At 52.0% G+C, this 14,106-nt stretch overlaps 1 protein-coding gene across 1 annotated transcript in view; it reads right to left on the reverse strand.

The window, feature by feature from the left end:
* Nucleotides 1-631: 631 nt before the first annotated feature.
* The window catches only part of ANKRD52 (ankyrin repeat domain 52), a 41,067-nt gene continuing 27,592 nt past the window's right edge, over nt 632-14,106 (reverse strand). The window contains exons 19-28 of the mRNA XM_044995451.1: nt 13,816-13,903; nt 12,941-13,058; nt 12,247-12,466; nt 11,133-11,220; nt 10,514-10,597; nt 9,597-9,742; nt 9,150-9,232; nt 8,369-8,451; nt 7,474-7,565; nt 632-6,118 (exon numbers count right to left, since the gene is read on the reverse strand). Coding sequence (XP_044851386.1) covers nt 5,874-6,118; nt 7,474-7,565; nt 8,369-8,451; nt 9,150-9,232; nt 9,597-9,742; nt 10,514-10,597; nt 11,133-11,220; nt 12,247-12,466; nt 12,941-13,058; nt 13,816-13,903 — 1,247 coding nt within the window. The 3' untranslated portion in view covers nt 632-5,873. The remainder of the gene's footprint in view (nt 6,119-7,473; nt 7,566-8,368; nt 8,452-9,149; nt 9,233-9,596; nt 9,743-10,513; nt 10,598-11,132; nt 11,221-12,246; nt 12,467-12,940; nt 13,059-13,815; nt 13,904-14,106) is intronic.

Raw genomic sequence — 14,106 nt, forward strand, 5'->3', positions numbered from 1 at the left:
AGATGCCTTAAAAGTCCTTAAAGGTGTATTCCCCCCTCCCCCCCCCTTCGGATTCTAGTTGGTTTGTTTCACATTGTATCTTTAAGGACTCTAAGTCTGACTAAATATTCATGATCCAAATGGAGCCATCGCTCTAAATTTCAAAGAGTTCCTTTTCTCCCGGTTGTCTCCCCCTCTTGCTTCAGCTGAAAAATTTCACATCACGCCGCCCCCCCTCCCCCCTCCCCAAAAAACAAACAAAAAACCGTGTCCAGTTTTTACTCTCCTGCTGGCAGTTTCAGATTTTCAATACACCCCCAGTGCTGCTGACCCCAGCCAGGAGAAGAGGTTCAAACGGCTTTTTGCAGCCGCAAAGCCCCGAACCCGAACGGTCCACGTTTTCACGCCCGTGATCTCAAATGGAGGGTTGGGTTTTTCCTTTGGTTTCTTACTGAAGGCAAAGGTGAGAGCAGGGCTTACAGTGTGAATGGAACAGAAAAGACCTTTGACATTCACAACTGGGGGTGTGGAAGGGGGGGGGAATCACACAAATTCCGCCCCCCCCCTTTCTGGTCCCTGTGGCATGGAGCCTTTTGGTGAGGAGGAAACACTCCTCCTAATTAGGGTTGAAGTGCAAGAGGAAATCTTGAGATGGAAGTTGATCCTTTTTATTTTATTTTATTTTTTTGATGGGGTGGGACAAGAGATTGGGGAGATCTCAGTGCTGTTCCCCACCCCTGCTGCTCCCACCTAACCAAAAAAAAAAAAAAAAAGGTTGATTTTTATTTTTGTTTTACTAATACTTATAATCTGATACGCTCAGAAAAACGACACAGGTCCGTTGTCCGGACAGAAGCCACGTAAGCGCTGGGAGCGTCCTGGGAAATAAAGCTTACTCGTTCCCCTTCGGAGCTGTGTTTTTAGTGCTACCTCCCGAGCTCAGCGGCTGGGATGTGCAGATCTGGGACTGACCACCCACTCTCCCTCCTTGTAGGACAAGGGGGAGAAAATCAGACTGTTACAGGGGAAAAAACCAAAACCAGAGAAGCCTCTAATCTGCTGTGACTCGGGAACCTAAACAAAAGTGACGACGGTATCATCCTCCTCAGGTTATTTTTGAATTCATGGAAGTGCTCATCGAGAATAAAGCCAATTCCTAGCTTCCCAGGACAGCCCTGGTCAAGGACGTTACATTCAGTGTTTGTCAGCAGTTATATGGCTCAGTTGAGCTGCCTGTCTGGCAGCGTGTCTAACAATGGCAGTGCAAATACATCTTTTGAGTTGAAATGCATTTGTGCTGTTTTTTTTTTTTTTTAAAAGCAACTTCCCTTTGTTCATTCATTCCCTAGAAACGGAAACTTTCAACATTAAAATAGAACCCCCCCAGACACTCATCTCTCGCCCCTCCCGCCCCCCCTCCCCGCTGCTCTCTATCCTGTGGGTCACTAAAGAGAAACCAGACTCTCAGGTTTTAACAAAAGTGCTTGAAGCAAGTGCTGTGAAGCGAGGGCTTGGAGAGAAACTTCCTTTTCTGGGAGGGGAGGGGGCAATTCCACACCCGTTTCGTTTTTAAAAATGAAGTGGCACTGGGGGGAGCGGAAAAGGTTCACTCTACGCCAAATCTATGCACAGAGCCTAACAGAACGACAAGCAGGAATGGTCTGACTTTGGCATAAAGGTCTGTGTGCAGGAAGGGTTAGAGAAGGCCCCCCTGCCGCCACACACAAAACACGTAACGTTCTTATGCCGATGCCAATGAGGTGTCGAGAGACACAAAGTTGGGGGACGGGGGGGGGGGCCCACGAGCGGAAGTTTCCCTCCGACCCTCTTTACAATGCACTAGGGAAACCATCACAAATCTCGTTTAGCAAAATAATGCATTATTACCAAACACTTTGATTATTACTTAAATTGTCAAGCTGTGCTGTCAAATGTTTACATTACAGCGTTAAAGGAGAACAAGACTAGCGCCTGCGGTAGAAATGGCCAATTTCCACCCCCCCCAGCCCCCCCGCGGATGCACTGCTGGAATGGTTTTCCGCTCCGGTATTATTATTATTATTATTATTTAAAAAAAAAGACACAAGGGGAGGAGTAAAAATAATCCCCAAAAACGTACTAAGAGCAAATAAAATTAAATTAAAAAGTACGCTGCAGCGGAGCGAAGACATGCTGAAGCCCTTAGAGAGATCACATTGATTGTCTTGTCAGAGTTTAGTCTTTACCATGTCAAGTGAAGAGGTAACGCATTACAGCATGAAAACAAGGCAAACCAAAGGCCATTTTTTTCCTCTTAATTAAAAAAAAAAAAAAAAAGCTTAATGCCACTATACTAAAAAAAGAAGCACGCTCCAAACACTATGCTAAGATATTCCCTTGCCCGGAAGAGGGGAAAACAGCTGCCCTTGTTTGAAATGATTTTGAAATCCTCCCCGTGATATTTAATTAAAATTAAAGTAAGATGGCATTAAAATTATCCCAGTGCTGCACGGACGTGGGTCTTGCCCTCTGCTGTACATGCGCACACGAGGGTGAAACCCAAGTCTTGGAGTCAACAGGAACTTGGCCATTTACTTCAACAGGGCGAGGATTTCACTCAAAACTACTGAGCTGTTAAAGGAATTCTCCCGTGCCCTAAATGTGCCAGGTCTCTGTGACTCACCCCAGCAATTCTGTCACTGTTCCTTCAAACCCCCAGGAAAAGGACAAAGATAAGGGAAGCCAAGGCTTCCAGACCTGCACAGCTTTCTCAGTGTAGTGCTCTGATACGCTTCTGAATGCTCAGGCCTGCTGCCGCACAGCAAGAGAAGGACATTTGCCCGGGGAGGGGCGGGGAGAGAGAGGACAAATCTTGACTTTGGACCCATATTCCTGCCCCGTTACAGGAAATGTTACAGGGGCTTATTTGAAGGCTGAGAACTAGGCAGTGCCTGAATTCAGTATTTAAAAAATGAAAAGAGAAAGCATTGCAAGAGGCAAGTACCCGAACTCAACAATAATGTAAACAAGTCGTTTCGTTTGTTTTTTTTTCCAGTTCTCCCTCTGCAGAATACTGAAAACGATCTTCCAAGAGGATCTTTCATTCAAGTTTTGTGTGGTTTGATTCCGAACTGAGGTATTCGGTGTAGAAAGGTAACACTTGCTATCAAGGTAGAGAACTTTAGTGCTGAGGGTGGAGGCGAGGGGGGAATTGATCTTGCCGCAACGTACCTAAGAACTGAGCCTTTTGTAACACGTTTCAGAAGGGGAAGAAAGGACTGGTCACAGAATGGTCCAGCATCCAGTGGGTGGAGAGAAATCCTCACTCTGCTCTTGTGCGTTGGATTTCTAGACTATCAGAGACACCAGCAAGGAAGGTTTTATTGACATTGAGGGAAACAAGCTGGCTCTCTGCCTTTTCTTCCTTCCCCATCGGAGGATTTTAGGCCCTCTCTGAAGACCAGAACTGGCTACTTTCTACACACGGAGCGTTCCCTCGGCAGTCCCTGTTTCAAGAGTTTTGCTGAGCTGGAGTGTCGGATGGTAACGCTAAGGGAGACCAAGCTCAGCTGGTGCAGTGAGGATAAAAAAAGACGACTTTCAAGAGGAAAAACAAACAGAAATGCCACCCAAGTCTCTGCTACTCTCCGGGTGAAACCCTTCCGTGAAATGAAAGGAAGATGCGCTGACCACCCAAAGGCCAAGACTGTAACTTCACATTTGGTTCTAAGAGTTAAACTTTGGTAAAAGAAACTAACAGTGCAACAGGAGCTGCTCGCTATTCCAGACTCTACTCCTGCCCGGATAAAGCACCTCTCTCTGCCGGCTGCCAGCATGCAGCTACGGCCAGCATCCCGTCTCTCCGCTCCCTATTTGGTGCTCTTTTGGAAAGGGGGCGGTCTGTCATTGCCTGCGGGAAACAGCAATTCGTTGCAATGCCCATTTCACGTAACGTAAATGTCTGGCCAAAAAAAAAAAAACCAAAAAGAAAACCAGAATTCACCTTCATTTAAAAATATGCTATTTTGATCCAAGAAATGCTGATTTTTGTAATAGATGTAACTTAGGCAGGACAGCCAACACTTACGGCTCACCCATTTCCTGTAACAGTCTTACTGACCAAGAAGAGAAAGTGACTAGCGCCGATGCTCTGCTGAATGAAAAGGAGAGAGATCCGTTCCTGGACGTCCCCCTGGCCCCAGCCCAAGGCTTGGTTCTCAAAATATTTCTTTCAACGCGTGCACGCGTCACTGACTATAGTCTGAGAACCAGGAGGTTATCCCACCCCCAGGGCTGCAAAAGGAAAGAGAATCAGTGGAAAAGATCGTACATCAAATGTTTTTGCCCTGTTGACCCGCTCTGATCGCTAACATCCCAGTCTTTGGCTTCAAACAGACTTGCGATATGGTGAAAGGTTTTTTGTGGGGTTTTTTTTTTTTTTTTTGCACGATACTGTTACAGTAATTAAAAAAAAAAGTAGTGCACATTCTTGAATGTTTAAAACATGCATTATAAATAGGATTTTTAAAATAAAAAAAAACCAACAACACTAAAATGAAAACACCAATCCCACATACACACACGCTAATAAAACCTGCCAAGATGCCACGTTAGAAAAATAAATACAGACTTAGGGTTGTGAATGAGGACTTTGAAGTGCATTTTTTTCCTTAAAAGGTTAAAACTTTCAGAATTTTTTTGTGTGTGTTTTTTTTTAAAACGTAAAAGCTCATTTCGTTATAAATAAATGTTAAAAAGCAACACTGACGTACTCTCACATGGGAATGGCCGCGCAATACGGAGAGGAACAAAACTTAAGAAGGAATCGCCTCTCAGGATCCAAAGAAGAAAAAAATTAGAATCCCTAAAGTGCCTGGTGTGGGGAGGGAATATTCCAGCAGTGCAAACGTGGGGCTCGGAGCAGACCGCGGCGGATGGACAGTAGCACCCGTTTTTGCATATGAAGGAGTGAGAGCTGCCAGAGGTTATCTCAATATCCTGGGTACAGTAGTTCGGGATTCAAGTGTTCTTATTGGAATCAAAGGATGAGCATGAAAACAAAACGATTCAGATGAAGGAGCAGTTACAGTGGCACTTGCCCAGGTGCTAATGCCCACCACTGAGCAGTCGCTCGCTTGTCTAATCCCCTCCCACCAAGTTCAAGTTTCCGCTTTCTGGCCAGACGGGGCAACTGTGGAATGAACAGAGCCGGCACGCTGCAGAGTCGGGCGCACGGGAGGGGAACTGAAAGGAAAGCGGAGGGTTAGAGGCAGAAAGGGAAGTTCCAGGTGGAGGATTTGAAACAAAACTGGCTCCAAAGTCAATCCAACCTCAGGGCTGGGAGGGACCAAACGTTCTTCCCAGCTACTGGGCGAAAGGAATTGGCAATCCAATTCCTAGTGGTGGAGAAGCCCTCCTAGCAATGAGCAGCCCTCTACGGCTGATTGATCGCTGCCGCCTCAGAGCTCGGCGGTCACCAAGAGACGGTTTGGGTGTGGTGACGGGAGGAGTGCACTGCAGAAGAACCAAGCAGGGCTGCCCTCCTAAGGAGCTTCCCAACGGGGAGAAACCGGAAGTTAGAAATCAGAAAGTCCCTTTTTCAGAAAACCTGAAACATTCCCTGGCCCGTGCCTGGGACCAGCTGTGCTAATGCAGCGGGGCTGCTTTTCCCAGCCGGGGCTCCAGGAGGGGTTCGCCTGCACGGAACACGGGGAGAGGAAAGGCTCTTTGCCAGCTGCTCATTAAGTCAATTAGCTGCTGGCAACCGAGTGAGGGCCTAGGCAGAAGAGGAAGCTCTAACATCGGTTGCCAAGCCCTGTGTGAAGGCCTGTCCAGTCTTGTTCTCCTTTAAAGTGCCCTATATTTATAGAATTTCTAAATAAATAGAATAAGATATTAGATACCCATGGTTTAAGCTACTCCGAGTAACAGCCGTCTAAGCCGATAGCATTGTGCCGGTCCGTGGTGTACGGGCACGTGCTGCCGTTGGGCAGGGCCCCGCAGGCCGCTGTTTTGGCTGCAATGCCGCAGTTCTTGAGGAGGTTGAAGCTGAAAGGGCTGATGGCGTCTTTAGGTGGAAAAGGCTTCATGGTGGAGAGGATAAGTGCCAGGCAGTCTGCAACATCCTTGTTGGGGGCGCAAGCCAAGGCTGGGGTGTGACCTGCAACGAAGCCGCGAGGCAGCGCTAGTGAAGCCGTCAAGCCAGCTGCACGCGTCAAAGGAGCCCTGGGACACTGCCGCATTGAGCAGCAGGACAAGGCTCGCCCCCGCCCCAAGGGGAAGTATTGTCCAGCAATAGGGCATTAGCCTGTGACTTGGGGGGTCAATGCCACGCTCCGCCACAGACTCCCTGGGAGACCCCGCGGGCAAGTCACTTAACTTCTCTATGCCGCAGCTCCCCAGTGGGGATCCCTGCCCGGCCTCACAGCAGCGCACTCAGAGAAAGGCATTAAAAACTCTGGGGCACTCAGATACCATGGCGACAGGGCCCACGACATGCAGGTAAATGGACAGCGCCTGATGCGGGAGCATTGCATGGGGGCAGCTTTTCACTCTCCCCATCCCAGACTAGGCAACTGGGACCAGTGCAGGGGTCTGACTGGAGCCTGCTGGTTTAGAAAAGGGGTGTTTGCTCACTGGGTTTCACTCCCTCCCCTTGGCAGGAGTCTTCGGACCTTGTGCAAAACCCGTCAACTATTTTCCTGGGCTGCTCTGGGCAGGGCCGCAGTGGGGTTAGTCATTTGTGGTCTTGGAGAAAGGCAACTGCTCAACAGTTTTTTTAATTGTGTTTTAAACGTGTCCAGAGCTGTGGATTCAATCTTTTCACCCAAGGCAGTTTTTATTCCCTGAGCAGAGGAGCTAGCACTGGAGTGTGGGGCTTTATTTGAAAACTGGGATCCCAGAAATTCACGTTATTGCTTTGGGGCTCTGGCTGTTCTTGAGGCTTTTAGCAGTTGCTAAAACCAGGCCAGAATTTAAGTGGGGGAAAAACGAAAGCAACTGGGTCCTATTTGGCAGGCCCAGAAACCCTTCCTCCAGTAGCGAGAAGGATGCGCTGCGAATACTTTCAGGATCGAAGCAGAGAGAAAACCCGCTGATCCCCCAATACGCAGATTCTACAGCCGTGCGAATGAGGAAATAGCTTCTTTATCCTCATCCCAGCTCTGAGCTTTCACGCGTGGCCCCAGCTGGCCAGGTGACCCAGAGGATGACACATGGGGCGAAAGCCACGTTACCACCACCTGCTGCCCCACTGGGATGTGGAGCTTGGACGTGTCTTCGCCAGGCTACGAGGATCCCGGCATTACCACCACAAGGGCTGCTCCCGCGTCGCCCACAGCAAACCCAGCACGAGAGCATAACCACGTTCAGTACAGGGGGTGAGGAAATAATCCCAGTCACGGTGCAGGTGAGAACCCCAACCAGCCCCCCCTGCCCCAAAAGATGCCACGTAGAGACTACGTTGTACCTGACCCCGCCCATCCGCCAGAGATCCCAGCTGTGAGGCATACGCACCTTCTTCATCCACAGCAAGTACAGTGGCACCTCTGCTGAGCAAGGCCTGGACAACAGAGGCTAGCCCATTCCGAGCTGCAATATGAAGCGGCCTGCAGGCAACAGGGAAAGGGAACGCGTTACCGAACCAACTCGGCTGCCTTTTCCGCCTGGAGCAGTCTCCCCGACGCACTTCCAATTCAGCGCAACCCTCATCAGCGGCATGCGGCTTCCTCTCCGCACCCTGCCAGAGCTTTCTGATCGGCTGGGGAGACAGCCAACTAGCTCTGGACTGGAGAGCAACACAAACTCAACACACAGAAGGGCCCACGACTGAAGCTAGGGCCTAGGGAAGGCTGACCCACGGGAGGAGGCAGGGAGACAAAGGCATTCTGCAGAAGTGTGGCCATGGAGATCCCAAGTCCCAGCAGGCAATGCTCTGACCTTGCTGAGAGCCGTCCTGGCACAGCGCATGCTGGGAATGGTCTTGGTGGGTCCCACCTCTGCATGAAAGAGGCAGGTGGCTGTGAGTTGTGCAAATCAGCGAAAGCCCTTGGACAGCTTCAAGACAGAGCAGCATCTTACGGCCTAATCTACCTCCCTTGAACTCCCAGGACGCGAGAGGTTATTGCAAAGGACTGCACGCTACGCACGCTAGGATAGTCTCCCTTTGGACTGAGATTCTCCAGGGCTAAGAGGGGGGAAAACATCCATATCGCAAAGGGCTCTTTACTGTGTGTGAACGTGTGATTCTTCCACCTAGGACTGCGGCCCAGGGATTGCCCCTCCGCCTGGGCTCACCCACAACCACCTGGCTTCCCCTTTCCCTCACGCCTCCAAACATTTACAGCCACCCGGCAAAACCAAACCCCCCAATATCCTTTCCCCCATTCATACCAGCTGGTCGCATACTCACATCTGCAGAGCACTGTTAGTTGCATTGATAAGGCCAAGGTCTTGGGTTTCCCCCAGGATCAACAAGGCACACTTTTCATGACCCTGGCAAGAAAACCGAACAGTTTAAAATTAAGGCATATAAGGTGGGGAGGGAGAACGCAGGTGTCTCTGCAAATGGCGTTCTCACCTGGCTCGTGCTTTGCAGAGGAACGGTCCTGTTTCAATACGCTGCCACGCTGACCCATGTTTGCACGGGGAAATGCACAGACTAGTGGGCTTTCTAATCTCTAGTTTAGGACTCTGTTCTCTACTCCCTCCTCCTATCCAATTTTTCTGTTCAGGGCTCTGAGAATAACCCCCGTTCTGTGGTACAAACTGTGCCCCTTTTTTGGTTTGTTTGCATTCGAGACACGGATCTGGAAGCTCCCGTTCCCACCACTACCAAAGTGGATTAAACCTTATTTGTAATAAGGTGCATTCATTCCAGAATAAGAGCGTCCCCAGAAGGAGTTAATCAGGAATAACTCCCCCTGTAGACAAACCCTTATTTCCGTTTAGGTTAAGTTGATTAAAAACAGATTTAAGATCAACCAAAATAAGCCACTGACATTGACACAAGAGTGTCCACACTGGTGGACACTGGCTTCGTTCAACCTGTGCAAATGCCTGTGTAGACACGGCCTGGGGGTGCAATCTCGTCTCACCAGCAGGGCACAGATAAGCACGCTCTGATGTTTTGAGGCTCACGGATTGAAGGTCTTGGTGAACGTGACTGTTTAAGAGAAGGGTCAATCCCATACCTTGCTGCAGGCCAGGTGAAGAGCTGTGTTCTTGTTGACGTCCAGCACAGTTAAATCTGCTTTCGCTCTATACAGCAGGAACTCTACAAGCAAGAGAGGCAAACGGCGTCAGGCCCACGCAGCCCCGACTCCCGTAGCTCAGGGATAAGGCAGCAGGAACAGCACGTCCGCTAGCTGCGGAACGGCACCGTACCCGACTGGGTGCGTGTGAACACTCAGAACACTGCGGGTTTCTGATTACGACACCCCAGCCTGCCACTGAGCAACTGCCAGCCTAGAGCCGCCCACCCGACTGTCAATTCCATCCCGCCACCACGGCCCAGCCTTGGATCTTCGGGGCCCCTCGGAATTAAATGCTATTCGGGGGCGGGGGGAGGATCTACCGGGGTGAACAAAAGGGAGGAGCCAGAGGCAGGCCAAGGAAGTAAGCGCTGGGTTGCTACGCACCGACTGCTGCGGTCTGCCCGTTCTCAGCAGCCATCATGAGAGGGGTCCTTCCCAACTGGTCAGTCGTGTCTACCTCAGCCTGGTGACGCAGCAGCAGCTGTAAACCGTGGATGTTGTCTGCAAAGGCAGCAGCGTGAAGGGGTGTCCTGGAAGGAGAGGGGAGGGCGTGAGGGGAGACCCCACCACATCCGCACTAGCAAAACTCTACCAGGACTCCAGGGGGACACTCCCAGGACTCCAGGGGGAAGCCTGGTTGAGGACCCCCGTCAGAGACATCACCCCAGTGATGGCCAACACTGGTGCCTTTCATTCCCAAGGACCCAGACACATGTCAGACCCCTAAGCCCTGGTATTGGGGTGATCAGTTGCTCTCCATGACCACCCAGCATAGGGCAAGGAGGGTTTGTCTTAATTTCCAGGAGTCTCCTGCTGACTCGAGACACACACAGCAGGAGGGGGCGGGACGCAGCAGGCGTGCACTGCCACTCCGTGACCATTTAGGACAGGAAGTAAAACCAAACGCTGTATGCAGCTGAGATCCCAGGGAATCAGATGTAGTTACCCAAGATGGAATTTGGGGTGAGTCTGACCCATACAGAGTGCCAGGGGACCTTCCTATCATCACCCCAAGCTGCCAGGACCTTGCTTTCACACCTGCTGTGACCCACGGCATCAGCAGCAGCACAGCGCCCCGGCACTACATCTGGGTCAGGAGTAACTCGGGGGGCAGAGGGTCGGCACCACTTTGTGGGTGCCCCTGGGAGGTTTCCCAGTACGCACTTCGCTCGGCTAGTGAGAGCCAATGGGATCGGAGCACAGACGCAATCGAGCGGGAGCCTACGTCGCCCTTTGGCATCCCCCAGGCTCCTCTGAATGCCGGGAGAGACCGAGCCACGAGATTAAAAGACGCCGCTCACCTTCCTTTGGCATCTCTGCTATTAACAATCTTGGCACCCAATGCTTCCACCAGCATTTCAGCAGTGCCTTCCTGGCTGTTAATTCTGCAGGGGTGACAAGAAGGAAAATGAAAACCAAGGCTGGGCCGAGCTGTCCACGTGCCAGGCAATGGCTTAGCTCAATCCTTTGCTGCCCCGGGCCAAAGAGCCGCAGGCCAGCTGAATGGGCTCCAGGGTGATTGCCTGGCCAGCTGAATGGGCTCCAGGGTGATTGCCTGCTTAGCCCAGCTGGCTAGGAAGTGAATAAATCTCTGAACTACCCCCATGCTGATGGCAGGACCCTGGCTGCCTGGCTCCGATGCACCCTCTAGTGGTTCACACTGACCACAGCCCCAGAAGGGACCCGGAGGGGACGAGTCCGGTGACTGGATTCTGAGGCCAACGCAGCAGGGAGGGCGTGGTAGAACCGTCAATCTCTGCAGCCCCATGGGGTCGAGAGCCCTTGGGATAACAAGGAGCTGGAGCCCAGCCTGTCGCTCCGAGAGCACACGTCCGCCCCTGCCCTGCAGTGCGCGCGCTCTCGCACACTGTTCCGAACCAGGATGCAGAAGAAGCCGGCTCCGGGCCGGTGGCTACTTACACTGCACAGTGCAATGGAGTAAAGGGGTTTCCTTCTAGGTACACAAATGGATTGTGTTCAAGTAACAATTCAAGACAATCTTCATGTCCTGCAAAGAGGGAGAAAGGACAGGGGAGCTGTGAGCTGAGCAGTGTCCTGGCAATCACCTCTCAGGCCTGGGAGACTGACACCGGAGGGGGGAAGACCTGAATGGAACAAATGCCCCGACCAGCCCTTAGCTCCTTCCAAGGCCCAGGGAAGCCATCATGGGCGAAGCAGGAAGAAGTTTCTTGCAGTCTCCCGTGGCGTGAGATCAAGCCGGCCCGGTGCATTATTTAGAGGAGGGGAAGGCAAGCGAGCGCCATTCGTCTGAAACATGAAGACTTGGCAGCAGGATACCGGACTGGACACAAACAGCCTGGTGCAGTATGACAAGGAGACAATGCCAGCTCTGCTAGCCGGGCAAACCCTCGGCTTCTCTTCTCGGCCAGAGAGAGATCGGTCCCCTGGCTTGTCTAACAGTAAAACCCTGCTGCATTTTCAGACATTTCGAAGACCTGGTCTACACTAGGTCAACCCAGCTATGTTGCTACGGAGCATGAGAAATTCACATCCCTGAGCAACGTAGGTCAGCTGATGTAGACAGCCCCGTGTCTTCCACCGGCCTCGCTACCGCCTGTCGGGGAGGTGGACTGACTAGCCTCCCGGGGGTGTAGGTAGGGTCTACACCAACACGCTACCATGGTGGTACTGTAGCATTTCAAGTGTAGACAAGCCCTAATTCTGCCCCCGTCGTTGGCCTCTTGGCTGAGTTTGCCAACACACAGGGGCTGGGGGACGCCACAAGGGGGTGGCCTGCGTGTCGCGGATACTTGGCCGCCGACGTCCAGGATTTCATGTCAAACCCTGAACAGCCAGATGCCAACGACGTCCTGTCACTCCCAACCCAGCGAGGGGGAGGCTCTGTGAGCCTCAGTGTCTTATTTACAGTAGGGCCCCCAGAACAACACAGTGTTCTATCCATGGCCTCGTTAGTGCTGAACGAGGAAGGGCTGTTTTGGCTGAGCTCTCTCTTGGTCTGCAGTGGGTATAAGGCAGAGAGGACGGAGGGGCGTCATGGCTCTTGGGTTCTTACCGCTGTACGAAGCCCAGTGCATCGGTGAGTAGCCGCTGTAATCGACCACGGAGTCCAGAGGGTCAGTAGAGAGCGCTGCCTGCAGCAAGGTCCTCAGGATTTCTGAATGCCCACACGCCGACGCAAAATGGATCGGGGTTCGACCCTTGAAATCCCGACACAATACAAAGGCATCGTGATCCAGCAGGGCTCCCAGGCAGTCCTCACACCCCGTCACCGCCTGTGCCGGGTAAAGAACAGCCACGGCTGTGAAGCGGTGCCTCCAGCCCAGCGGGAAACCGCTCCACACGCCAAGTGCCGGTAGGGTTACAACGAATGTGGCTGGATTTGCACAGGAACAGCAAAAGGCACCCCACTGAATTTCAACTCCTGGCTCCACAGCTGGGGGGCGCTAGAGTTTCTCCAAGGAAAAGGTTGCCGGAATTTTAAAAAATATTGTCCCTTTGCCTCGTCTCAGAGGCGGCTGAACTGTTTTGGCTAAAATTTGCCCCAAAAAGTCAGCCTGAGGCAGACGCCTGGCATGCAAAATTTCAGCTCAAATGGTTGAAGTTGGGCAATGTTATAAGTAACTGAAAACAGGGTCTTATAATGGAGAGTGTCGGTGCCACCAGCCCTTCCTAGAACAAAGCGACCTGCAGGAAACCCAGTGAGAGAAACCCCAGGGTCCGCGCTGAGCTCCATCACGCTCACTCACCCCTCGATGCAGCGCAGTCCTGCCTCTCCTGTCTGCTGCATCTGCTGTGGATCCCTTCTCCAGCAAGAGATGGACGCAGTCGACGTGGCCGTTCATGATCGCCAGCATCAGTGGGGTTCTGCGGGGCGATTGGGGGAGCACAGGAGAAGGATGTTGGCTTGAGAAGGGCAGTGAACATTTGCAAGTTTAAATCCCTATTTTACAGAACTCCTGGAATCTATCCCAGCTCTGGGAGGTCAGTGCTGTCTAAGGATGAGAGCGCCGGGAGGCTGGGAGTCAGGACCCCTGGGTTCTTCCCAGCTCTGGGAGGTCAGTGCTGTCTAGGGATGAGAGCGCCGGGGGGCTGGGAGTCAGGACTCCTGGGTTCTTCCCAGCTCTGGGAGGTCAGTGCTGCCTAGGGATGAGAGCGCAGGGGGGCTGAGAGCGCAGGGGGGCTGGGTTCTTCCCAGCTCTGGGAGGTCAGTGCTGCCTAGGGATGAGAGCGCAGGGGGGCTGGGAGTCAGGACTGCTGGGTTCTGCTCAGCTTTGGGAGGTCAGTGCTGCCTAGGGTGACAGCAGGAAAGGCAGGGCTTGGAGCAGGAGGACTGGGAGTCAGGGAGTCCTGAGCTTTATTCCCAGCGCTGCCTCCGATTTGCTGCATGACCTTGAATGAGTCCTTTTCCTTGCCTCAGTTTCCCCTTTCTGTAAGATAGGCTGGGGGTGTAGGGAGGTTTAATTCTTTGCAAAGCACTTTGGGAAGATCCTCAGGGGACCATTGCTGAGCAGCAGCATCGTTCTATGCAGCCGTTTGGCATGTCACACACTGCTCTGGGGCAGGAAGGAAGGATATCCTCATGCGGACAACCGATATTACAGAGAAATAAGAATTGACTCACTGGCCATGGATGTCCATAACATCGGTGAGATCTGCCCGCTCCCCGTTGTCGATCAGAAGGTGTAGGGAATCTGTGTTCCCATAGGCAGCTGTGAGAGAGACACAAGGGAGGGAGGAGTTACAGAGACATACACAATGTTACTGGCCTAGGGGAAGCAGTAGATGTGACAGGCCTTGATTTTAGTGGGGCTTTTGATACAGTCCCGCATGACACTCTCATAAGCAGACTAGGGAGATGTGATCTAACTGAAACTGCTATAACGTGGGTGCACAACCAGTTGAAAGACTGTAG

Source organism: Mauremys mutica, chromosome 20 (assembly GCF_020497125.1).
Source record: "Mauremys mutica isolate MM-2020 ecotype Southern chromosome 20, ASM2049712v1, whole genome shotgun sequence".
NCBI classification, from domain to species: Eukaryota; Metazoa; Chordata; order Testudines; family Geoemydidae; genus Mauremys; species Mauremys mutica.